The 27,487-nt window shown below is 40.2% G+C and overlaps 1 protein-coding gene across 1 annotated transcript in view; it reads left to right on the top strand.

Moving 5' to 3' along the window:
- Positions 1-26,846, top strand: part of LOC131278730 (lysosomal acid lipase/cholesteryl ester hydrolase-like) — a 33,629-nt gene extending 6,783 nt beyond the window's left edge. Inside the window, exons 4-10 of the mRNA XM_058298834.2 lie at positions 11,548-11,746; positions 13,401-13,510; positions 15,710-15,846; positions 18,656-18,802; positions 19,362-19,433; positions 24,666-24,737; positions 25,578-26,846. Of these exons, the coding sequence (XP_058154817.1) occupies positions 11,548-11,746; positions 13,401-13,510; positions 15,710-15,846; positions 18,656-18,802; positions 19,362-19,433; positions 24,666-24,737; positions 25,578-25,820 (980 nt within the window). The 3' untranslated portion in view covers positions 25,821-26,846. The remainder of the gene's footprint in view (positions 1-11,547; positions 11,747-13,400; positions 13,511-15,709; positions 15,847-18,655; positions 18,803-19,361; positions 19,434-24,665; positions 24,738-25,577) is intronic.
- The last annotated feature ends 641 nt before the right edge of the window (positions 26,847-27,487 follow it).

Below are 27,487 nucleotides of genomic sequence, written 5' to 3'. Positions count from 1 at the left end.
ACACATACAACTTTAACAGAGGGTTAAAGAATCCTTTTAATTTTATAACACTTTTAAATATTGTTCATTTAACTTGTATCATATTAAATGAACTTAACTATGTTATTACTTTATTTTTTTTAAAGATAAAAGAACAAATCCTCTGCAAAAACCTGAAATAAAAGATATTTTTCAGGATCTGACTTTGAGAAAGCTTGTTTGAACATTATGTTCTGTTAAACATGATAAGACTTGTTTTTTTTTTTAAACAGCCAAAGACATGATATGGTTAAAGTACAAGGAGCTATTTTGATAAAAGAGACTTTTGTACACTGATTAATCAAAAGAAAAACTCTTCATAAACTTTTGCTAAAACAGATTAATGTCTTAAGAAACTTTGAGAAAGAACAAAATTTAGCTTTGTATTAGTAGACTATTTGATACTAAAGCTTTTAATACTTGATAGACCCATCAAATCTTAACTTCATCTACAAAAATTCCTTTTCCACACACCTTCTGTACTTCTTGTATTCATCCAGGTTTTGTCCTAAATTTTACTCTTTTTTAATAACTAGTCAATTTATCTTAGGACAAAATTATGTTCTGTTTCCTTAATAATAAAAACACGTTCTGTACACCCTACATACTTAAGTTACCAAAATGATGTTCGAAACTGTCTCTAAGCAAAGTTCATACAATATACAGTTACCATCAACACTAAACATGTTAAAATAATGATTCAATTTGGTTATAAGCAAATATAACTTTATTTCAAATACCTAGAAGCACGCAATATTAGAAATAGTTTTTTAGAGGCAAGTTGGCAGGGGAGGTTGGCTGCCGATAACTTTTCTTCTTATGAAGTTACTTTTATTATTATCAATTCAGTTTCTGTTTAATAATGGATTTTTGGAATTAGCTATTTAAACACTTTAACTCAAACAATGCTTCCACAAACTTTTTATAATTATTCATAACCACATGGACTATAATTACTTTATCTTAAGACAAATTTTACCTTCACAGAACACATTTTTTCACTGAATGCTACCACAATACTTTTTACAGCTTGCCATATGCATTCATGTTTAGTCCTGCATATTTCCATTTTGATTGTATGAAAACTACCATTTTATTTTAGGACAAAACACACCTTTTTGAACAAACATCAAATTTCAGTTAGCATTCCCACAAACTTTTTACTTTTTTTAGTATTCATTTAAGTTTTACATCCTTCGCTTTATCCTGTGAAGAAAAATAAACTATTCCTTTCAATTGAGGCAAGAACTATTTCTTATGAAGACACTTGTAGGAATTTCATTAATGAGGACTTACAATTTTTATCATTGTAGAGTTCTTATTAGCATTTATACTTATCTATTAATATAAGCTTTTATTTATTTTTAGGCCATTTGAATAGAGCTCTTTTAGGAATTTTTATTTATTTATTTTACCATCCGGAGGTATTAAAATATTCTCTGACATTGAACAAAGAGACAAATACAAAAGCAATGATAACACACTAACAGAAACACAAAGTTTACAATTTGACTCATAATTCTAGATTTAGAGTTCCCATAATTCAAAACCTAAGGTTCCCTTCTCAGGGAAGTACGAACAAAAGGTCTGTACTGTTTGAAGCAATGTAGTAATTTGTTGTTCTTTCACTCTACAATTAGCTGCTTTCAATAGTTGTTGTGAAGTGTGGAGATAGATCTCCTAGTTGCTTTAATATTGTATTTCCCATGTTATACTAGTGTCTGCAATCAGCTTACCTCTCTCAGGGCAGCTGATGTCCTGTCTGTGCAGGATGCATGGTTTGGACCAATCTTACTATGCAGAGATGTTCTTGTGACAGAACCCAGGGAGCAGCTTACCTCAAGGGTGGCTGTGATCACTGGCAGCGATGAATGTTGGGACTGTAGTTCCCCTGGGCTGTTCCCAGGGGCTGTCCCAAAACATTCCCCTCAGCTGTGGAAAAATCAGCTGCCCCACATTGGGTGCCAGTTGCTTTGGGAATGAAAGACTCACACGCCAAAACTCATGTGCAGGGAGGTCTCCGTCTGGTGTATTTCTCTTGCTTGTATATCATGACTTTTTGGATTCAGCCAAGGACTGTGGTTAAAGATAAATTTCCCAAGGATGTTTTGTCTTGGAACAAGAAACCTTGTCTCTAGACTCACATCCTATCTAGTGGCAGAAAGGGCAAGACGTGGCTGTTTTCAAATTTCAAGTGCAAAGAGATAGCTTATGCAGAGATAAGCAAGGACAGTGCTCTATTTGCTCTGAAGCAAAAAGAGATGAGCTTTAATAAATCATTTACCATGCCCTTGGTGAGTGATAGAACTAATCCCACACACAAGCATATATTTTATGCCAGAGTGAGCATATTATCTTTGTTTCCTTCCTTCCCTTTTTTTTTCAACCCGAGTACATGTTTACTGATTTCCAATCCCACATATAGAAAAATATATGTTGATAATTTTAATGATATTTTATTATAGTCATTAATTGATGATTCTAATCAGTAATGTGTGTAATTGTTAAGAAAGGCCAGGACCTCAGTAAAACATGCTGAGGGAATGTGGCTTCTCTTTTCCTATTCTCCTCCAGGCTTTTCTCTCCATTCATTAATTAAAGCAAATGGTGCTACCTGCCCTACAGATGTGTTTATTGCTCCTGCCACATGTGCAGGTGCCTCACCATGGAATACTAAGAAAGAAAATTCTTGATTTGCTCCCAGATGGTGGGAAGAAAAGTTAGGAGACCTCAGTTCTAGATATTGGTCTGCACCCAACTGTTTATATGCTTCCACCTCTGTGAACCTCAGATTCTTCAACTGTAAAAACAGTTACTTGGCCAGGACAATCTCCATGTTCCCCTTTAGTCATCTTCACTCTCAGGTCTCTTGGGTTTTCTCCTGTCTCCTTCCTTCCTGCCTTCCTCCCTTCCTCCCCTTCCCTTCCTTCCTCTACCTGCCCCTTTCTCTTTCTTTCTGGGTGTGTATGTGTGTGTGTTTTGGGGGGAGGGAGGTTGATACATTGGTCTCCAGAATGGGGAGCATAAACTGAGAGTAGCCTGAGCTAAATCTGTTCATATATTAGTGCCCCCAAATGCCTACTCTGTGCTGAAGAGGCCTCTCTAGTTGGGTGATCAGTGACATGTATATGACTCCTGCTGTGAGCTCAACTCAGAAGGAAGTTTTAAAGGGAATCTGTGAGAAAGGGGTGAGTAATCTAAGGGAATGAGTGATTTTCCTTAGACCTGAATAGGTACTTCTCTGATGGTTTGCAATTCCCTGACTCCAGGCAGCACACGAGATTGAGGGTTTTAATTGTCCTTCAGCTCCCATCTGAATTGTCCTTCACTCCTGTTTGGGAGTGGTGGTGTTAATTTGGCTCTTTTAAGACCAAAGAGACAAAAAGGATCCCGAAAGTCCTTCAGTCCTAGAGTGGCATCTGGAACTCGTGGGACTCATGGGACTCATCTCATCCAGGCCACTCCTGACTTGCCTGCGTATTAATAGCACTGCTGTCCTCTAATGACCTGGACTGGAAACTACAGAATATTTCTTGACTTCCATCTTTAAGTAGCTGTCAAGTTCCTCTCTAGGCTGCCTGTGTTATATGCTTCAGTTCACCCCACCCTTTGCTTCCCTGCCCAGCACCCAAGCTAGGCTTTTGTTCACAGGGCACTAGAAAGAAGTTCAGAAACCAAGAGACATGAACCATTTCCATTTGTGAGGCTCCCCATACATTAAGAAATACAAAGAAATTTCCAAACAGGAGTATAGAAATTCAGTCTGCTTGTAATTTAGAAAAGCAATGCTTTTAACACTCACAAATATAATGCTATATATCTGTACAGTTTACAAGAGAATAAGAATTTGTATTAAAGCATTATTCATTTACCTGTACCTCATTCAGCATGGAACTTGTTTTGACAAGTAGTGATGGTCTTTCAGTCCTGCCTCAGTGGGCCTCTCTGATTATCTGTAACTTCACTTGGAAATCATTAGAGACTTCTAATGAGCAGAGGGCTGGTCCGTGGCCCAGCTCTGTGTCCTCTTAGCAGCTCTGCTCTCCTCTCTGGCAGACTCCCTGTTTGTTTCTTTGTTTTCTTTGTGCCTGCTAAGCCTCTAAAAGCCCAACTATAATAATGTGATTTGGCCATTCAACAATCTTCAGGGCCCTAATGAATGAACATGCCCACCTTTACTTATATTCTTTCACTCTAGCTGTTGTCTGTACCATTCATCCTTTCTATGTAGTAGTAGAACTTTGAAGTTCACCATGTTCATGATGACAGTGATTACTGTGATAGGCTGTAATGTGTATGGTGACCTATGCTTTAGGGGTAAGGATCTCTCTCTCAAGCTTTTATGAGGAATGCTTGAGAACCATTGATTGTCAATCATGTTTACTCATTAGCCAATAAATATTATTTATTAGTTGTATAGGTTTTAATTGGTTCCAGAGCAAAATTATAAATAGTATAATTGAAGTTAGGTCTGTTATATTAATAAATGTAAAAAAAAGGACTCCCTGGATCTCTTAAATCCAAATGAATTATTTCTTCTTTGCTAAACTCCCCCCTGGACTGTAGCTGGTCACACACCACTGAATTGATGCCTACTGTCCTCGGTCCTCTATTTTTTCCCCACCTGAGACATTTTATTTGTGTGTATATATTACATCATGGAAAAAAAAATCCCAGGATTTTCTTTCCTGTGTGTTTTCACCTTGCTTCCTTTTTGGTCCATGGTACCAGTTGATATCGTCAGTACAAAGAAACCAAACTGACAGATGGGAGCAGATTATTCTGCCGTTTTTCCAGATCTTTGAGTTGCACATCAAATCTGGGGCTAATCACTCTGTACTTGCCTGTGAGTTTCACAAGAACCTGCCTGTGAGTTTCACAACAATTTTCCCAGCCTTCTGATCATAAAGGATTTCAAATTTGCCAGGGTAGTCTTGCTTCATCATCACAGTTAGAAACCAGCTGATGATTGGCAAGCACAGCATGATAATAATCTGGCAGTTCTCTCTCACATCACCCAGGATGTTCATGTGCACCATTGTGGTGGATTGGAAAGGTGGCAGAAAGACTGTCTTTTTTAAAATAATAATTCTTTCCATCCTTCCAGGCTCCACTTGAATTCCAGCTCTCCCTGATTGCTCAAGTGAAGAGGAAACCCCTTCCTCTGATCAAGCGAATGCCTCTTGAGATGCTTCTCTTTTTCTGCTTCAGGGTTGATTTGTTTGTGTACTTCTCCTTACCCTAAACTTCTCCCTACATCAATTTTGAAGGCAGAGACTGGGAGATTTTTGTAGCCCTCCTAGCAATTAGCAGCCCCTGAGCATGGCAAGCCTAACCACGAGTCATATCAGGGCACTCTTCGGAAACCTAATGAAAGCAATGGACATTAAGTAATGGAATTTTTTTTTCTGTCATCATTTATTCCTTCCTTCTTTCACACCATGTGCCATACTCTGAGTTAAATGCTATGGGCACAGCAGTAAAGAAGACAGACCAAATCACTGCCTCCATGGAGCTTAATGATCATGCTGACTCTGGCTGGTGGTGGAGAGAAAAGCATTCCGAAGAGGGTGGTTTCCTTCCCTGCTCTGTGGTGCAGGTGCCATTGTGTTCACTCCTGCAGTGGGTTGTCCCTTTGCAGCTGGAAGACTGTGTAAGATGAGGCTGCAAGAAGCAGCAGAGGGTGCAGACTTCTGAAAGCTGCTTGTGTAAGTGCAAAGTGCTGGACTCTGGGGTCAGTGGAGATTGTTAAATGAGTTCTCAGACAGCTTGACATAAGTGTCTTACTATCCTTATTTTATAGATGAGAAAACCCAGCTTTCCAGGGGCTAAATAACTAGTCTAACTTGGTTGATAGTGAATACGGGATTCACACGGGCTCTGGACTAAGTTCCTAGCCTCTCAAAATTTTCTTGCTCTTTGCCCTGGTAGATCCACAGGGTAGTCTGGTGGACAGGCTTCTATTGTTTAAGTTTCTAGACAGAAGAGAATTAGAGATAAGTTTTCCTTCTCATTTACTCCAGTGGTTAAAAGACCAGTGGTTAAAAGCAAGGGGTTTGAAAAGAGGAGGCTGGCGTTTCAGCTGTGGCTCACTCCCAGCACAGAGCTCCAGGGTAGGCTACTTACTGTCTCCAGGCATCAGTTGCCTCATCCTCAAAGCCAGTTGATTATACCATCTTCCTTCTAATGTAATCCATATATAATACAGTGCTTGCACAAAAATGATAACATTTAGGGTAAATACTAGTAATAAGGACAATTCACCAGTTATCAGAATTTCATCTTGAATAGGTGGGGCAGGCTCAGGAACCCCCTTCAGTCCCAGAGCTTTTATCTGAGGCTTCTCACCACAGTTACTTGTTTAGTGTTTTTAGCTGTTTTTTGGGGCCAGCATTTCAAAATTAGAATTAGGCTGTAAAAATGAATTCAGTATCCTCGTTCTTAGCCTGTCTTAGGGACGGTTGAACCAGCTCTTGAACTTCGGGTTACTACACAGCTGAGTGTCTGCTTTGATAAATATGAAGTCTTCCTGACCCGTTCAGACTCACAGACCATTGCAGAGGTGTGTTGTGGGGCAACTCATTGCATTTCTCAATACAAAGTAATAGGAATGTGTGTGAATCATAAGCAACACCCCTGTTGCCCTTTTGTTTAGACCCTGCTATTGCAGGGGACAGGGGATCCTTAAGCAACTTACAGCTATTCTAGAAGGCTCTGGGTTATAAGGCTTCTTCTGAATTAGCAAGTTGCAGACCTTTTCCTCTGCTATTCTGAGGGCATGTGAGCCTGGGCTGTCAGGTTGGGAAGGGAGCTGTGGTTCCAGGTAAGATAAAGACCTCGGCTGCATCAGTGTCCTCTGGGGAACTATCTTGAAAATATAGATTCTTGGACCTCATCTATGAGCCTCTGGACAAGGGCTTAGGAAGCTGAGTACTTAACAAGCTGCCCAGGTGTGTCTGGTGAGCAGCCAGGGTAGGAGCTACTTTGTAGACTCTGAAAAAATGCTTGTACACCCAAAATGTGACATGCAGTTTCCTAAAGGGCTGTGTCTCCTCACGCCCACACATGGGATGTCAGAATTTAAGAACCCTGAGGGTAGATCGAGGCAAGGAGGCTGAGAGGGACTTGTGGATATCTGACATCTCCTTGAAGACGCTCCCCATCCTCTCTCTTGTTTGGAGAGGCCATGCATTGCCTAGTTAAAGCCAGGTCCAAGAGTCATGCCACCTGCATTGGAATCTTGGTTCCACCTTTGCTGGCTTCATGTCTGTGGACAGCTTATTTATCCCCTTGTTCCTCAGAGTCCTTTTCTGCAAAATAGGGGGAAAAACTGGTCTCCAGGTATATTAGTTTTCCTAGCTCTGCTGGGAAAATTACTGCAAACTTAGTGGCCTTAAACACAGATTTCTCATCTTACAATTTTGGAGGTCACAAGTCATAAATCAAGGTGTCAGCAGGGCTGTGTTCCTTTTGGAGGTTCTAGAAGAGAAGCTGTTCCCTGGTCTTTTCCTGCTAGTAGGGACTGCACACATTCCTTGGCTTGTAGATCATCATTCCAAGCCCTGGTTCCATTGTCAGAGCTTATTTTTCTGACTTTGATCCTCTTGCCTCTATCTCATAAGGACCCTTGTGATTTCAATGAGTCCTTCTGGACATTCCAGGATGCTCTCTCGTCAGGATCCTTAAGTCAATCATATCTGCAAAGTCCCTTTTCCCATGTAAGTAACTCCTGGGATTTGGAAGTGGACGTCTTTGGGGTTCCAGGATTCAGCAGACCGTGCCAACTCTGCAGCTTGTCATGTGGCTTGTTTGAGATAATGCATGGAAGTCCTTACAGGGAGCCTAACACATAGTCAACACTTGGTATGGTCTTACTGTTACTCCGATTTTCTGAATTAAAGAATGTCACTTCATTTTATGTTTCTTTATGGTGCTAATACTATTTTATTTTATATTATATATTTACTATGATCATCAGCCGCTGTTTTTGTTTTAAATCTTTGATAGGTATCAGGCACTCTATCATCCCCCTTTAGGAAAGAACACCTGTATTTCAGAGAGGTTGAATAACTTCTACAAAGTTTCACAGCTAGTAAAAACCAAGGCCTGGCTCAGGCTTACAGCTGTATTTTTACCCCTACTCTTGACCTACTGCTTACTTTTCCTTCTGGTTCTTCCCTGGAGAACAATGTGGTGTTTGCGACCTTTTCAAAGCATGGTGGAGGCTTATTGAGACAAGTGTTGCAGTGGAGAAGGGCAGGAGCTTGGGAGGCAGGAGCAACTTCCCCACTCACCCGATCAGCTTTCTCCTGTGGCTTGTGGCCACAGCAGATTCAGTTTTGGAGCCTGCGTAATGCCCTCTTCACCTCCACCCACATTTGGGCCTAATCAGGTGGTCACCATCATGCTGCTTCTCTTTGTCACCTCTGTGCTAATGACTTACTTGACCTGGATAACGTACCTTGCCATCTCTGGACCAAGAAGTGATCCTTCTAGGCCTTGCTGTTGGCTACCAGTCTTCCTAGAGCACATCTGATGGGAGCAGCCCTTGTCTTGTTGGTTTGTTGGTCAGACAAAGCCAGGCCTTGCGGGGCTGAGGTGCATGCAGTAGGCTGGTCCTCAGAGGAACTACCTGGGTGGGCAGGTTGGGCGGGCAGGGTTGAGGTTGGTGTCCCTGCCTCCATTCTCTATCTCCTCCACCTACAAGAGATTATTTTATTCCAAGACTTGATGCACATCCCTCTAAAATAGCTTTCCTCTGTTGGCCCATCATTCCCTAGGGTCCTTCTCTATGTTCTAGGTTGACTTCTCTCTTGTTAAACCTTCTTTCCTATAGCAAAATGGTTAAAAGCACAGACCCTGACATAGGACATAATTGGTTTCAAATCCCAGCTCCCCTCTTACTAGCACTAATTCTTCCTTAGGCAAGTTGTTGGACATCTCTTAGCCACAATTACCCATTCCTTTCAATGGGAATAGGACCAGCCTCACAGCATTTTCAGCTCCACTACAGCACATAAGCACTCAATAATACCTAATTATCATTTCAATCAGCTTCTCTCTAGCAAGGTGAGAAAAATTCAATTAAAGCAATTCACCTGAACAGGGGTTCTTAACCAGGGGTCCATGCTTGATTTGAAAAAAATCAGTAGACTCATTGCTTTTATTTTTCTGGCCCCTAACTGAAATTTAGCATTTCCTTCACTTATGAATGTATGCAGTGAATAAATTACAGCAGTGTCCATTTCACCTGACTGGCAAAGGGGTCTGTGTAACAAAACGTTTAAGAATCCGGCAGTAGAAGGTGTGAATGGAGTGGGCTTAACCCACCCACAGAGAAACTTCTTTTGCCAGCAAATCCTCAAGTCTTTGATGGATTTTGGTTTGTGCAAGAGCTGTATTTTACCTTCCTTCTGTCCCTACTGGGAGCAGTGAGAGAACTGGCAGACAGGAGGGAGGGCTGTTTCCAGTGCCCTGCTCTCTTCACCACTTTCTTGCCTTCATGCAATCAAGCAATTAGTGCCTACTTTTCACTGATTTTCTACCCTGGGATTTAATATTTTCTTTGTGGATGACCCATGATGCTTAATAGAAATACCATAGGAAGCAGACTGGCCCACTGGATAGGTTCCCTGTGCTGCTGATAAGGACAGAAGGGGTCACAGAAGAACACACAGTGAACGGACACAGAGAGCAAGACAACTGCAAATGGGGGGGGGGGAGGGAAGAGAAATAGATACAAAATAAATCTTTAAAAAAACAATAGAAATACCGCTTCAGAAGTGCAGTGGGTTATTTCGACTACATCTCTCTCATGCCAAGGGCCCTTATGTTCGAAATGAAACAGGATCTCTCGGCTCCCAAGTCTGTTACTTCCACTATGTCACAGGGTCCCAGGTACAAGTGAGCAGAAAATAAATTCCCATATACATATATGTATATGAATATTCAAATGAATTAATATTTATGAACTTGTGCTTTCTTTTGATTTATTCTGCTGAGATACATTGTGAGAAATCCAATTACTGGATCAAATTATAGACATCATTTATAAGTTCCTAAAAATATATTAAAAAATTAACAAACCAGTGTGTCTTTTTTCTAGGGATGTAAAAAGAGTCTAGTTTAACTGCCACCCTTCCAGCACTGTTTAAAAACATTCTTACTAATGTTATATTGATGTGGGCTATGGGTGGAAGGCTCTTTGTCTCTTCAGAGATAACTAAGTTGTTTGACTTGTGGGTGTGAAACGGTAAGAGGCTGCAGTCCTGCTCTTAGGGACCAGCAGGCTCCAGTCCCAGGAAATGTTTAACAAAGCAAGGGCTATAAACTTTAAGTATTTAGGGGAAATGCAAAAACCAAGGCTTATCTAAAATGTCTGGAGTCCTTGCTAAAAGCTTACCTAAGATGTGGAAGAGATATATGCTAATTGAAGCCTATTGAGAACTGACACAAAGGGACGATTTGGCCTTTCCTCTCTGTATAAAAGACGTTTGAAAATCTTGTTCCGGGCTCGGGATTCAAACAGAAAGCTCCCAAGTCCGGCCGGCCGTCAATAAACCATTTTTCCTTCTCAAAATCATTCCTGAGTCCTGGCCTCTCTATACTCAAATAATTGAACTTCTCTTAAATTCCACAACAATATAGAAGTACATTGCTCTCTCAAAATTTAATTTGTTTCTATTTCATTATTTGTGGAATCTTTTATGAATGATCCATTTACCGATATATAATGTTTGCTTTGAAGCTTGGTGCTTCTCTTTTTTTTTAGCGTTAATTTTTTATTGTATGTATTTGAAGATACATAGATCACAAAAAATGTTACATTAAAAAATATAAGAGGTTCTCACACTCCACTCCCCACTCCTCCCACATGAACAACCTCTTTCATCATTGTGGCACATTCATTGCATTTGGTGAATACATTTTGGAGCACTGCTGCTCCACATGGATTATAGTTTACATTGTAATTTCACTCCTGACCCAACCGCAAATCAGTTGAACCAAGACCTGAGGGAGGGAGTGGGAATGAAAAGGGACAAGAGACACAAAGAATGGAGACAAGACAGGATCCTGATCAAGGCTCATTTATTGAGGGTCAATCAGGGGTATTTATAGCCAGGGATGAATGAGGTGGTACATACTGATGACAACACATGTGTCAGTAAATGATTGGTTAACTAGATTTTTGATTCTCGTGCCACACACACGTGCAGATGGTTATTTGGCAACTTCCAGGGAAAGACTTTTGTGCTCTTTAGGGAGTGCCCAATTAGAGCCTGGGGGAGTGGCGTAAGAATAGAAACTTAATTGCTTCAGCAAGGGTGGGGAAACGGAAACTTAACCGGGTTAGTATCTAAAAATAGCGCTTAGCAACAAGATAGCCAATACAACACCTGTGCCAGAGGCAGCTTCCCACAATTTCTCCCCCAGTGCATTCACTGGGTTATGACAGCTTATATAATGTCTAGCATCTGTCTCTGCAATATTATTCAGGACTGCTAACTCTTAGATGTGAGTGTCTTTCAGGTTCCAAGCCAGTTGTGTTTCTGCAGCATGGCTTCCTTGAAGATTCCAGTGTCTGGGTCTCTAACCTCGCCAACAGCAGCCTGGGCTTCATTCTCGCGGATGCTGGTTTTGACTTGTGGATGGGGAACAGCCGGGGAAACACCTGGTCTCAGAAACACAGGACTCTTTCAGTTTCTCAGGATGAATTTTGGGCTTTCAGGTATATTTGAGTTGATTACCACATGGGCCTCTTTCCTTAGTGCCCTTAGTTCAGACATGTGGGGATTTCAGCAGTGATTGCAGATAGAGTGTGACTCTGAACTCTTAGGAGAGGAGAAACTGATGTCTTATGAAAGATTTTACACCTCCTTAATTGAATAAATAGCAGTAGAGGGCATCATAGATAAATAATTACATCATAGGCATTAGATTTGACTAGGAATTAGGAATTCTTAAGTTATTTTAGCATTCTTACTGGTTAGGATGCTGCTGGGCAAATTTTATCCCTTCCCCTTCCCCTTCCTCCATAAACATGTATTTGAAATATTCATTTTTCTTCTTTCCAGAAATTCTCACCTCTGAAATTCTCTTCTTTCTCTTACTTCTGGCTCTAGCAATTAATAGCAGTATGACATTGAACAATTTATCCTAGGTCCTCTGTGCTTCAGTTTCCTTATCTGTAAAATTGGGATAAGACACCCCTATCTCATAAGGTTTTTGGAGCAAAGCCAGGAGTTCTGAATGACAGAGAAACCCAAAATGATAGTCAGAGATGTAAGGAACAGATTTATTATGTGCGGGCTCAGAGGAGAGTCAGTCTCCAAATTCTGAGCCCCTTTTTCAGTTTTCACAGGTTTATATAGGATTTTATGTGGGATCAGCATGACTTTTGCTCATTGGTAATGTGTTGCTAGGTGATATTTTGCAAGTGGGGTTACAGAAGCAGAATGTAGGTGCAAGGTCACCAGCTGATTTATAGAAGCGGGGGCTGGAGTGTTTGTTAGATTACAGAAGTGGGGGGCAGGAGTCATTCTGTGATATTCTCCTGCAAGACCATGTTCTCACGGGCTGATTTACAGAAGCTGATTTACAGAACCTGGCTGATTTACAGAAGATATCATTAGATATCTTTTCTGCAAGGTTATGCTTTTTATTTCTTAACAAGGTAATTGGGAGGTTAAAGAAGGTACATGAGAAGCATCTGGCCCAGAGTCTGGTCCAGAGTCTGGCCCATCGTAAGTGCTCATGAACAGCTGGCTTTTCCTTCGTGGTTGACACTCACTCTTGTGTGCACTACTCACATGCAGGGCTTCAGAGTCCTGTGCCCAGGACCAGGCATTAGAGAAGGAAGCTCTATGGCCTCCTCCAGGCTTGCTTCCCATCTGCCAGACCATGCTTGCTGAGGACTTGAAACGCAAGTATGAGAGCCTTTACCTAAAGATGCAACATGAATATGTTTCTTGTAGCACTACTCACAATAGTGAAAAACTGGAAACTACCCAAATGCCCATCAACAATGGACTGGAAAATTAAAATGTGGTATATTCTCACACTGGAATGAGAACTAACAACCCATAACTCTATGACATGGTTGAAGTCAGATACAGAAGAATACATCCTGTATAATTCCATTCATATACAATTTCCAAGAATGATAAAACTATATTTGGTGTAAAAAATTAGGATAATAGTTACCTTTGGGAAGCATGACAGGAAGGGGGCTCAAGCGAATTTCTGGGCTTCTGGTAATGTTCTGCTTCCTCTGCTTTGCGCTGGTTTACCCAGATATGTTCAGCTTGTGATTATTCTTTATGTATATGCCGGTATTCTTTGTATGTAATATTTCAGTGAATCAGTTCCTTTTTGGATTATAGTTATGATGAGATGGCAAATTATGACTTACCAGCTTCAGTTAACTACATTCTGAATAAAACTGGCCAAGAACAATTGTATTACGTGGCTCATTCTCAAGGCACCACAATAGGTATGTAATAAAAGTGGAAAGTTTACAGAATGTCTTTTTTTTTGGCAGAGTTTGCTTTTGTTCTTTTTTTTAAAAGTTTTATTTTTATTTAGTTCTCTCCCCTTTCCCCCACTCCACCCCCATCTGTCTGCTCTCTTGTGTCCATTCTCTATGTGTTCTGTATCCGATTGCATTCTCAGTGGCTCTGGGAATCTGTGACTCTCTTTTAGTCGTGTCATCTTGCTGCATCAGCTCTCTGTGTGTGTGGCTCAACTCTTGGGCAGGCTGCACTTTTTTCACGCGTGGCAACTCTCCTTGTGGTGCACACTTGTTGTGCATGGGACAACCCTATGTGGGGGCCTCCATGGGTGGCATGGTGCTCCTTGCATTTGGCAGCACTGTGTGTGGGGCAGCTCACCACACAGGCCAGGGGGCCCTGGGTCTGAACCCTGCACCTCCTACGTGGTAGGCGGATGGTCTATTATTTGAACCACATCTGCTTTCCTGCATTTGTTCTTAATAGTGAAATACATATTAAAAAAAAAAAAAGAACTATAAAGAAATAGTTATGTCACATGGAAGTTTTTTATTTTTTATTTATTTTTTATGCCAAGCAGAAATAACAAATAGGGCAAGGAGTTTTGGTAATATTTGCTTTTCTCTAGAAATTCAGATTTTAATAAAAATGGATAAACATGGTGTATTGCTCTGTTCAAATTGCAGGAGCCTACTATATATTATATATTTTACTAGTTAAGCAATATATAGGAATGTTAGAAGATGGAGAACAAGAAGTTTTATAAGTTGAGAGACTTAAAAAATATATACAAGATAATACATTGACTTTTAAAGTTAAATGGAACAAAACTAGTTGCAAGATTGCTAGGTTACACTGACATTATTTAAAAATGTTAAAAAAATTTTTTCCAACTAATTTTTCTTTTTAACATTATGTTCTCAGGGTAGTTAGACATTTTTTTAAAAAGATTTATTTATTTATTCCCCCCCTACTTATGGCTTGTTCCTTTCTTTTGCTGTCTCTTCTCTGTGTCCATTTGCTGCATGTTTTTTTCTGTATCTCCTTGTCTCTCTCTGTTGTGTCATGTTGCTAGCCAGCTGTCCATGGCACATGGGCCGTCAGCTCTCTGCTGGGTGTGGGCCAGCTTGCCTTCACAAGGAGGCTCACAATGCAAACCCAGCACCTCCCATGTAGTAGATGGGAGCCCAAATGATGGAGCCACAGTCGCTTCTGGTTTTTAAAATTTATATGCATTTTTATTTGTGGTGATTATAAATCAATGTGTTGATTTAAAGAAAATAAAAATTACCCATGATTCTATCAATAAATTCTAATATGAAAGCATCAGAATCCAAAATTTTTAACTTTGTTAAGAGGTTAAGGAACTGCCCCATAATTTGTTTAATTCTGTTGCATATTTGAGTGTTTATTGTGTGTAACACCTTTGTGGTCATGTTGCATGATCTCCTTAGAATAAGTTCTAGAAGAATTACTATACTGCAAGTACAAATGCTTTTAAATGTCTTGGTATGTACAGTTAAATTGCCTCACTCTCACCACCACCAAACACTCTTTGCAAATTTGGGAGGCTAAGACCAAAAAAGCAACTTGAATATATTTGCATATCTTAGGAATGGGGTTAGGCTCTCTTCTTTGACCTATCTACTTGTGTCCTTCATCCTACTTCTTTGTCAGGTGACATTCTAGGATCCAGTTTATGGCAGAAAGTAGCCTGAAAGGAAGCAAAAATATTTTGAAGCTACAGATTCTAAATGTGCATAGTTCCTTTTAAGTGGTTATGTAACTGGACAGCCTGCCAGTCCTTAGGGATGGAAGGAAGGGGGAGTGGGGGAGGAAGATGGTCAGGTGGAGCTGTTGGGGATGGACTTTACATGGCAAGGTTCAAATTGCTCAAGGAACAGGGAACATCTTCTGCTTCAGGCAATCTGGATTTCTTTCGGTGCTTATCTAGGTTGAGATTTGGAAGAAGCACTTCAAAAATATTTGTTTTACGTATTTAGTTTTAGAGTTTTTGCACATAAAAATTCAAGGGCCCCATTTCAAATGTTTTGCTCCCTGATTGCAGCATTGCTGGCATGGTTCTCAGGCTTTCTCTAGAGCATGACACAAAAGGGCAGCCCTTGCCTTTAACAACAGATTCTCAACATGGAATTCCTATTTTCTTCCTTTTGTTTGCATAGGTTTTATAGCATTTTCACGGATCCCTTGGCTGGCCAAAAGGATTAAAATATTTTTTGCCCTGGCTCCTGTGACTTTAGCCGAATTCAGCACTAGTCCTTTAGTCGTATTGCTAAAACTTCCAGATCTTCTCCTCATGGTACCTTGATCGCCCCTCCCCCTGCCCAGAAATTTCCTTTTCAGATTTGAAGAATTTGCCAGTGGTGGGAAATGTAGGTCTTCCTCCTCTTCAATTTGTTTTTCAATAAAACAGAAGGGTTTTTTTCTCTTCACAGTTGTCACAGTTTGAAGTAGTTATGAATTCCAAAAAAATAATATTGGATTATGTTTGTAAACTGTTTTGTACCTGGGCATGACTAAATTATGATTATGGCTCTGATTGGGCAACATCAGTAGTGTGTTGAGTCCCCGCCTCTTCGTGGGTGGGGACTCTCAGATAAAAGGGGCATGACAAAGGGCAGAGTTGAAGCTTTTTGATGCTAGAAGTTTTTTGATGTTGGAGTTATGATGTTGGAGTTTGATGCTTAAGTCTTAAGCTAGAGCCCCAGGAAGTAAACACACAGAGGAAAGAGATGCAAACCCCAGGAAGAGAAGAACCCTGAGCCCGGAGAGAAGCAAGACCCAGGAACAGAGGAACCAGGCAACCTGAACCCTGGCTGTTGTCAGCAATCTTCCTGCTCCAACATGTAAAAAAAGACTTCCGTGAAGGAAGAAGCTTACACTTTATGGCCTAGTATCTGTAAGCTGCTACCCCAAATAAATGTTCATTATCAAGGCCAGCAGATTTCTGGAATTTTGCATCAGCACCTCTTTGGCTGACTAATACAATGGTTTTTCTTAAATACACATGCCTTTCAGAGAGGCTGTACCAGTTTCATCCCCGATCAGCAGGTTATGAGCACCGCATTTCCCCATTCTGAGGGGACTTCATAACAATAAAAATTCATGAATACCTCAGTTCCTGGAGATTGTGAATAAGTAGTGTGTAAAAATACAAACTTGTTCTCCCCCTTCACTCTCTCTCTGCATTGGAGAAAGTTTTTTCTTAAATCTTCAGTGGGGCCTTGGGATGTGTGTCCTTCACAAATCACCCTGTAGATTCTGATGTAGGTGAAAGAGCCTGGATTTGGGATCATCACTTCCAGACGATTGTGTTTTGGAGTATCGCAGAAAATTGACAGAGTGGTCAAATATTCAAAAAAACCTTTGAATTAGCTGCTCTGATAAGTGCACATTACGTCCATGAATGTTAAATTTTTCTTCTAATTCTTTCTCAAAACACAAATTATAAAGAAATCAAAGTTGATATATGTAATTCTGTATATACATAAGGTGAATTTTGCTTTGTCAGTATATTCTGCCCTTCAGTGTAATTTTGTGGAGTTTGTCACAGTAGTGCTGGGTAGCAGTTCTGAAGTATAAGGTCAACCTCACATCTCATGTCAGTCAAAAGGAAATCTTGAGTTATTGTGATTCAGGTCATTGATGAGTCATCCTATTAACTTGTTTGCTAGGTGTTTTTTTTCTTTGTTCCTACTTGTTTTTAACAGAGCCTCAAAACTATGCTTTTGTCACATGTGACCCTTATGTAGTCTCAAAGCAAGAATTTATAAAAATGCCTTTTCATGTCACATGACCTCTGCATGCCAAATTTACTTCCTTGATCTCCCCAACTAATACTAGAGTGATAAGCCTGGAAAAAAGAAAAATTAAAGAAAAATGCAGTGTTGATCTTTAGAGCTTGATGGGATGTCTTGTAGAAGATAGTTTTCATAGAAATCACAAGCTTGTGTGTTCATGGGTCAAATTTGCCTGGAGAAGGGTTGAATATGGTCTGTAATATGTTTTAAATTTAAATACCACCATTTAAAAAGTGGAGTATTTAACATTAAAATCTTGATTGCTGATTATTTTGGGGGAGAGGAAGAAGCTGTGCACCACTGGGCCCATAGTCCTATCCCCAGGCAGGACAGAGCCTGCTGCAGTTGTACCCTGTAGACTGAGCACAAGCTTTCCAGTTCTCTGCAGTTGTCAATAGTCCCTAGTCATAAACACTGAGGCAGGTGGCATTTTCCCTTCAGTTTTACTAATTTATATTTACTTGCTGCCTTTTAGACCTTTGAATTTCTCCTGCTTGACCATCCAGAGGGTAGGAATGAGCAAGAGTGTAAATTGTAAATGGGTTTGGGTTCAATATAAGGAAGATTTGTTTCCTATTGTACAAGTGTGGGAAAGTTTACCTTGTGGGCATAATAAGTACCCTGGATCTACTTGAGCACAAGTCCAGTGACCATTGCTCAGGAAAGATGAAGATCAGGTGTTGACAAATATTTTCTAACAGGCCAGAGAGTAAATATAGTAAATATTTTTGGGGGGCCATATATATGTTGTTGCCATGATTCAATTCTGCTGTTGTGTGAAAGCAGCGAGGGCCAATACATAGATAAATAAGTGTGTCTGTGTTCCAATTAAACTTTATTTTCTAAAACAGTTAGGGGACCAGATTTGGCTCATGACCCCTGATTGGACTAGGCAGATGTACCCTCAGCAGAAACTGCTAATCAGTCACAGTCTCAAGTCTTTCTCAGAAGTCAGGATCAGTCCATCACAGTCAGGTGAAAACTATCTGGGGCTGGCTCTGGGATGAGTGAGCATTAAGACCCTTTCTCACTATACAAGGCAGCTGTAAAATGAGTGGATTTTCTGCCTCCTTTCCTTCATTTGAGAATTTAGGCACATGTCTGTAACATTGGGGTAGATTATCATATTTAGCCTTAGTAAACTTATGTCATCAGGATGTTGTTTGATTTTCCACTGGTTGTCATTTTACTCCTGAGTTCACCTATGGATGTCGTTGCCTCTGGTCTCTGCTTCTAATGTGGGTCATGGAAACCTTTGTACCAGAAAGAGATACTGAATATATTCTTGGGTTTGTTTCTCTTTTATAGAATTTATTTGGAGTCAAAGAATTTCTTCCCCAGAGTACATTTTTGAAGTGGCTTAGTACTCATATTTGTCCCCATGTCATTCTGAAGGAGCTTTGTGGAAATCTCCTTTTTGTTCTGAGTGGATTTAATGAGAAAAATTTAAATATGGTATGTAATTACTCTGTATTTAAATTTGAATGACTTTCCATATATATGCACATATGTTTATATGTTCATGTGTATTTCTTTTATAATGTGTAATCCTTTGGCCAGCAATATACTGGTGTTACTAAATATATTTGTAGTTTACAATGTTGCATTTTTGAAAACATGTTTTAAAATTCTGGGGTGAAAGTTGCAGAGATTTTTTAAAATGTTATCTACTTTTCTTTTTTTCTGCTGATAAAAGTAATGTGACATTTGTATATAAGATTGTAAAATTCAGAGAAGCATTAAGAAGAAAATAAAACTACCTATAATCACAACCCATTAGGCTGCATGGTTACCATGTGGTTGCTTTTCATTTCCTTCCTATATAGTCTGTGTGTGTGTGTTGTACATATTTCATAGGACTTATTTATAGTCGAGAAATTTTTCCTGCCCATAATCTCTCTTGTATTTGAGGATACAACTCTGTAGTTTTAATGTTTTAAAGGATAATATATGTGTATTATTGATATTACCTTAATGCTGTTTTCATTCATAGTTAAATGTATTTATTTTGCAGTCTAGAGTGGATGTATATACAACACACAGTCCTGCTGGAACTTCTGTGCAAAACTTGTTACACTGGGGTCAGGTAGGTATTCCAGGAGCAAAGTTGGGGGTTTGTGTAGCATCATTGCTAGAAAGGTCTGCATGTTCCATGCAGTACCTCTCTGCAAATGTTTTCCAAGTAGAAGGACAATCTGCTTACAAATATGAGCTGATTTCCTTCCCTGGAGTCCTGGATTCCTCATTGAGTTAGTCTGGCTTTTGCTGTCCTCTCTGGAGCATACTACACCATGCCGTGGGTTCACCAAACTAATTGTTTTGACTAATTTCTTTTCTCTTCCCTACTCTTCGATGTTCTGCTGTTTGCTGAGACTCAGATTTATTTAATTCCATGTTACTTCATAAAACATGCTTTTAGAGCAGCTTTGGAGATAGTAGATTCCATTTTAGTATTAACCTATAAGCATAATATGCCTGGAAGATCAGTAGATAGACAACTTATGCCTATTTTATCAACCTATCAGTTGTCCCTCCCTTTGATTGCTGAGCAGTGAGAATCTGTATTTTAAGAAAATAAATTAACAGCTGTCCAATAGCTTGCTCAGCTTTATTAGATTGGGGAACCTCTGCCATGTGATAGCACTTTAGTGAACTCAGTGGCTTCATAAATATCCTCCCCTGGGAGTCCTGTTCTTAGCGTCTCCCTGGGATTCAGGAACCAGAAAGGGCCGTGCCAAGGCTTCAGCTCTTTGTAGTGAAGGTCGACCACATTTCAGATGTCAGTGACTCAGTGACAGATTGCTAAGGTATAGCCCAGGGCACCTGCAATGGAAAGTAGTGCAGTACACGCTGCACAGCACACTCTCACTTTTAAGGTGTCCTGGACCCTTAAAAGTCCTCATAATCACACATTCATTCAGGTTCCTGCTTTTCTCCTAGTCACATGTGTGTTTACAGTCACTTGTTTTCTTTCTAGACCTACAACCAAAATTCCCCTACCATTTTTGTTTTTGTAGTTGCGAGTTTCTTCCTTTCTTCCTTTCTTCCTTCCTCACTCCCTCCCTCCCTCCCTTTCTCCCTTCCTCCATTCCTCCATTCCTTCCTTCCTTCTTTCTCTTTTTCTTTCTTTCTCTTTTCCTTCCTTACTTTTCCTTTCTTTCCTTTCTTATCTTTATTCTTCCACCTTTTCTGAGCCTTTTCCCCTCTCTTCCCTATAGGACTTTTTGCCAGAAAGGGTGAAATTCTGTCACCTCAGCAGTTAGTGCACTCCTAAGGATGTGTGGAGGGTGACTCAGCTGACTGAAGGTGCAGGCTGGACTATGCTCTAGCTCAGTGACCTTGCAAGCGCCTGATTCTCAGGTCCTTGGCAAAGTACCCATGACCACCCCCTAGCCTATCAGGAGCCCTGCTCTTGTCCCCCCCCCCCCACTTTTATGAGGCAGCTGACTAGAGTAAGGGTTGCAGGCTGAGTTCCCCAGCACAGCTCTCTTGCCCACTTGTGACCTTGTGACTTTAGGCTCTACTTACTTTGGAATTTCTTTCATAACCATTTCCAAAGCCCAGACTCCCTGCAGAAGGCAGCCTTGCCCTTGACCCTTGTGCCTTCTGTGTCATCTCTTTGTCAGTAAAATAGCTGCTTGGCAGAGTGACTTCACAGGACCCTTTCCTTGATCCCGCCTCCTCTGTGCTCTTGGCCAGAGGCTGCCACCCACCTATCGGGGACCCCTTGGTCAGGCTGCTCCAGGACGCAGCCCCGGTGCCTGCTGGGAGCGGCTGCTGAAGGTGGGTGGGGCCTGGGTGTTGGTGACTGAGAGCCCCAACTCAGGTGTGGATTTTGGAGGTTCTTGTGGTATGAGTTGGGAGGTGCCCTCAAAGGCCATTTTATTCACAGTACATTCAGAAGTTTGCTTTTTACTTGATTAATTAACATTCAGTTATTCATTTCCCAAACTTAGATCTTTACTTGGCTGTTAAATTTAGTTTACTAATGTTATTCTTGTTAGAGCCTGGCAAATTCCAAAAAGCCCCCGAGCTGAGACTCTCGTTTCTCTCTCTGGCCCTCTTGGAGCCCTGCCCAAAGCCCAGGTGCTCATTCCTGTGTGAAGGCTGGTTCTAGTACATCTTTATTGTTGGTCAGAAATACTTCAGTGCTAGTGAAAATGTGGATTCTTGGGCCCTCCACAAGATCTGTTGAAACTCAGAATTCCTAGGGGGTGTGTCCCTGGGATATGCATTTTTAATGAGTACCCCCTGATGACTCTGACATACTCTGTTGTTTGCAACCTAATGTTTAAAAAAAAAATACAAAGACCTGCCAAGAAATATTCCTTAACACATTGTAAAAAGGACAAGTAATATAACATGTGCACATTATAATATTTTAGAAAATACATGAGTGCAAGGAAGAAAAGCGACCTGTGTGTGTACCACCCAGGGGTAGTAGTGTAGTATTTTGATATAATTTTACAGTTGTTTGGTATAATCATTCCCATTACTAAAGTAGGATCCTAGGATACACACTTTCTGTAACATTCCTTTTTATTGAATGAAATAGCATTGTATTTGTTAGATACAGGCTGAGTTGCTATATCAGAGACCCAAAAAACAGCCACTGTAGCAATTTCTTTCTTGTAATACAGAGATCAGTGGTCTGGGGTGGTGGTGGAGGGGTGTGGGTGTGCACTACAAAGTCATGCAGGGACCAGTGTACTCCACCCTGTAGCTCTGCCACCCCTGGGTGCTGTCCTCCACTGCCTGGGTGAAGCTGGGTCATCTCCATGTCTGTTCCCACCCACAGGAAGTGGGGAGTGCGGAAGGGTGAGGGGCTTGACATTTAGGAGGTAACTCAGAAGTGAGCCAGAAGACCATGCCTAGTTGTGGGGGGGGGGGGGAGGTGTGCTTTCTACCTGGGTGGCCAGGTGTTCAGTAAATGCCTGAGCAGTTCTAGTACTGAATGCAGGAAGGCAAGAATAGACACTGGGGGTGAGAATGTCCAGGTCAAACTAAATTTAAAAAATATTCCTAATGCAGAAAAAGTTTTCCATTGCATGAATTTTTTTCTCCTCCTCTTTCTCTTCCTCCTCCCTCACCCCCTCCTGCTCCTCACTTCTCCCCACCATCTCTTCTTCATTATAGTCTCTTTACAATATCAAACCATCCCGGGAATAGATTGTGTTATATTATATTATAGATATGTCTTTATACATCAGGTAGATTGTTTTTCTTGGGATACATTTAAAGAAGGAGACTTAGTGGTCAGACTGTTGGACTATTTTCAAGACTATATTTAGGACTTCGATCCATACTGTACTATAAAAAGGTAATATTTACATTTTTATTAGCAATGAGACTTAAAAATAACTTTCTAAATGTCACTTTAAAACTGTGTAACCGAATATTACAATTATTTCCTTCTGCTCTTCAGCCACATTTTTACATAAATGTAACCATAGTACCTATTGTGTTTCAATTTCTGACTATTTCCCATGTAATATTATTTATAAACATTCTTTAGAAACAGTTTTGTGTTTCTGTCTTATATTTATTATTAAGGCACGGCATACTGTTTGGGCATATTGTTATAACATAATGCAATTAACCAAATATCTATTAAAGGACTTTAGTTTATTTCTGTGTTTTTGTTACTATAAACAAACTTTTCCATATTTCCCTCTTTCTGAAGTGCTTTTCAGGTGGATAGTTTTTGAAGTACTAAAGTTACTCTCAGTACAAATTTCAAGCTTAGAATTTTGGTCTGAGTTATAGGCAAGTTTTCCCTTTATATTCATACTCAACTTTATATAAATGCTGTAATACAGATTTGACCAAGTGGCAAATTCACATCTGAGTACAGCAGCAGAGCAGCTCGCATTGAGATATATTCACTGCTAAGTGGACAGGGAACATGTGTCCTAAGAGTGCTGTAAACCCATATTTTGTTCTGATCGTTAAATGTGCCACACATATTTATTATCTGTCATTTAAAATAACAAAAGCAGATGCTAAAATTTCTCCTTTAGCAATGCTCTGTGGTATCTGATGATGCTAGCTTTTATTATATCAAACAGAATTTTATGCAATTGATAAGGATTGAAACTTCACATACATCAAAAGCATGGTTGGCTATCTCTTTGTACCAGTTAATGTTACGCCACCATGTGGCCCAAACTTACACATAGTTTCCAATTCATTAGGAATGCCAGTTATGGATTTAATTCTTGACATATTTTTAACTTGGGTTTCTGGGGGAAGTATGATTTTGCATTATTCCAAATTTTAAAAATAAGTGAATTTTTGTTAATAGTTTTATATTGGACTCTTGTAAATATGCATACGTTAAAATTGTAAATAAGGGAAGAGGACTTGGCCCAGTGGATTGGGGTCCATCTACCACATGGGAGGTCCGCGGTTCAAACCCTGGGACTCCTTGACCCGTGTGGAGCTGGCCCATTTGCAGTCCTGATGCGCAAGGAGTGCCGTGCCATGCAGGGGTGTCCCCCACATCGGGGAGCCCCACGCACAAGCAGTATGCCCTGTAAGGAGAGCTGCCTAGTGTGAAATAAAGTACAGCCTGCCCAGGAATGGTGCCGCACACATGGAGAGCTGACAAAATAAGATGATGCAACAAAAAGAGACACAGATTCTCTTGCCAGTGACAACAACAGAAGTGGACAAAGAAGAACGTGCAGCAAATGGACACAGGAGAGACAACAATGGGGGGGGGGTTGAAGGGGAAGGGGAGAGAAATTTTTAAAAAATTGTAAATAAGATATCAACTCATGGCTTTAGTCTCCCCAACTGGGTGCAAGTTGTACTGACCTGCAGTACAATATGGTGATTACACCAGCTGTGGTATGCAAAAAAGAAAAAGTGTTACATTATTGACAAATAAATAGCATTATTAGACAAGTAGGATGGGTATATAGAACACATAATGGTTTTGTATCTCTATATATTTTCATTCCCAAGTAAAAGAGTTATTCTCTGAAAAGCTTGATTCAAATTTAAGCAGAAAATATCATCTAAAGGTCATCCAATGGAAGCAAGTATTGGTTCAGTATAATTCAAAGCATATATTTGTAGCTGCTTTTCTGTGCCCTCTTATAGCTACTGTCCAATTATACTATGAAAAATTGAGTCATTTAGTAAAGGAAAGCAAAAAAAAGTTATTTAATTTTAACTTACAGTTTGGAAATAAAGAGTAAATGTGGTTATCTCTATAAAATTGATTTCTGAGGCTATGACTAAGTCCAGCAACCTATGAGTTTATCTCAGACTTCTGTATCAGATAACTTTCCCCCAAAATGTTTCTTTTTAGGTTGTTAAATCCCGAAAATTTCAAGCCTTTGATTGGGGAAGCAGTGCCAAGAATTATTTACATTACAACCAGGTAAAGTCTTCAAAGTCTTCAGAATAAAATAGACCTTGAAACCTCATCAAGGAAGCCAGCCTGGGTTACTGGGTTCTGATAGAGATCATTGCTATGGGAAGTATTTGGGAGAGTTAGACAGGAATGCATTTGTGTTTCCTCATTTGATTCCAAAACAACTCAAACCCTGTGGTTGGCGTTGTGGGATGGGCCTCTCCTCCTTGCCCTGTCGTGGGCAATAAATATGAATCTCCACTGTGACGTGTCATTTCATCATACTACAGACATGGACTTAGCAGTAAGACCATCCTAGAGTTGTTACCTGCTGGCTCTGGAGCCTTGGCCACATGACATTGCCTAGGCCTCCTTTTCCACATACAGTTAAAATCATCATTTTTGAGTGCTGAGTGTATGGTGCATTTCCCCTGCCTCCTGTAAAATTAGTGTGATTATCTCTGATGTACAGATGAGGAACCTGATGTTTAGAGAATTTTTACAGCCTGCCTTCCATCGCCAAGGGAGAACATGGGAGGCTATAACTCCAAAGCACCTTTGCAAGCCCTTGGTTCCTCTACCTGCCATCTGGTAGGTGGGGAGAGTTGCACCTCCCACAGGGGACCCAGCCTCTGTCATGGTGCCCCATGTGGCATATGGTAGCATCTCAATAACTAGCAGTCTTTATCCTTCACTGTGGGTTTGGTTTTTTGGTTGCTCTGGTAATGGTAATTGAAAAGGTAACCTGATAGTGATTTTTCAAAGTTAATCTCTTCTTCTCCCATCAAAGTGACTACATGTTTAATGGAGACAGTTCTTGGTGATTTTGAAAATTAAAAAAAAAATTCCCCTTTTTTTAAATTGTAGAGTTACCCTCCCACTTACAATGTGAAAGACATGCTGGTGCCGACTGCAGTCTGGAATGGGGGACATGACTTGCTTGCAGACATCAAAGATGTCAATGTCTTACTGACCCAGATCACCCGCTTGGTGTACCACAAGACTATTCCTGAATGGGAGCATCTCGACTTTATCTGGGGCTTGGATGCCCCTTGGAGATTGTATAATGAAATTATTCATCTAATGAGGAAATATGAAAGCCAGCCTTAAAAGATGTAGAGTTCTTTCCCAGGTCTTTTTTCTTTTTATATCCAAAGAAATTGTGAAACTTTGAAGATGCCCAGTTTTCTCTAGTGAGGATTAGAAACTCACTAGCTATTTTTGTTTTTTTCTTTAATTAAAATCACCAGATGATTAAGGAATTAATGTCTCAACTATAGTGTTGTTTCTTTAAGGCTTGGTGAAAAGATAATCATTTTGCTTATCCTTCCCACTTAAAATGTGATGTATTACCTTTTTATTCCCACCAAAGGCAAATTAACACATGTTTGGCTTTTTAAAGTGATGTTCATTAATAAATAACTTGAGAAAATCTCAGTGTGAAAGTATCTAGCTTTCATCTCCTTGCTTTCCCATCTAAGGATTTTGTATTTATGCACTTTGATGATACTTTTTTCATGCTTATTCAGTAGGTACAAAGCTAAATCCAGTGAAATCCCAGCTGTGCCAGTTACAGAGATCCCATGTTGAATTTTATTTATCAAACTTATCTGTGATAGCTGTGAATTAAAATGGTTAAATGGCTCAGGCCAAGCAAAATAATTTGCTGAAATCTTTGAAACCTAATTGCACTGAATCCAATAGAGAGACTTTACCACTGTTTTTCTCTGAAATTAGTGTGCTCTTTTAATCAGCTGCTGTATCTCAGTAATGATGTTATGGTGTAGAAAAACCCTGTGGCTGCCCATGATAATTTTCCAAGTTTAATTTTACACAAAAGAAATGTGATCATGACTGTTTTCACACCAAGATTTAGGGACTTGTTTTCTTTTTGTAGTTGTATGTTCATATTTCCAGCCCTGATTTGCATCCGTCTGTCAGGAAGCCCATATTCACACACTTTTCTTGCAATGTTGCCTTACAGTACTCTCAGGTGGACAGATGTTTTTGTGATAGAGTTACTCTAGCTGCAATAACAATATTTAGTATTGGTTAATATATGCAAGAAGAATACTACTACTTTGTAACATTTAAGAGTCTTATTTAAAGGTTTCAATAAAATTCAGTGAGCCTCAGGCCTGAAGAATTGTGTGTATGCAGTTTGTCCTTGATTTAATCGCCTTTTTATTTTTCCCTTTTCCTTTTGGCTGGACTTAAATCTTTCTTTCTCACCTTTTCCCAGTCCTTCTTACTCATTGTAAATCTTGCTGCTACTGCTCATGAACATCTGTTCCTCTCCTTTGGGGAGGAGACCACAGTCTCAAGAGTAAGGAAGGTTAGAGACGTTTGGAAACACTAGCTTCATAACTTATCCTGTGGGCACCACGTTAGTAAGGCTGCGGGTGGAGACTTGGCAGCTCTCAAATCTTGTGCAGGTAGCCCATGGGCTGCAGGCAGGAGCATAGATTTGAGGACTGTTTGGCCATCTTCTTCATTGTAGAGATGAGGCTGTAGTAATCAGCTAAAGGGGTGCTGATGCAAAATACCAGAAATCTGTTGGCTTTTAGGAAGGGTATTTATTTGGGGAGAAATTTACAGTTTCCAAGCCCTGAAGAGTCTGACTCAAGGTACCATTAAGAGGAACTATCTCCCCCAAAGTCTTTTGCCATCTGTAAATGTAACGTGGTGGACAATATCTGATAGGGTTGAGCCTTCCTCTTGTCTCTTAAGGCTCCATGGTCCCAGCTTCTTCCAATCACAGCTGTAGGCTGTCCTAA

This window comes from Dasypus novemcinctus, chromosome 6, assembly GCF_030445035.2.
Source record: "Dasypus novemcinctus isolate mDasNov1 chromosome 6, mDasNov1.1.hap2, whole genome shotgun sequence".
Classification (NCBI taxonomy): Eukaryota; Metazoa; Chordata; class Mammalia; order Cingulata; family Dasypodidae; genus Dasypus; species Dasypus novemcinctus.
This window is presented reverse-complemented; position numbering and strand designations above follow the sequence as displayed.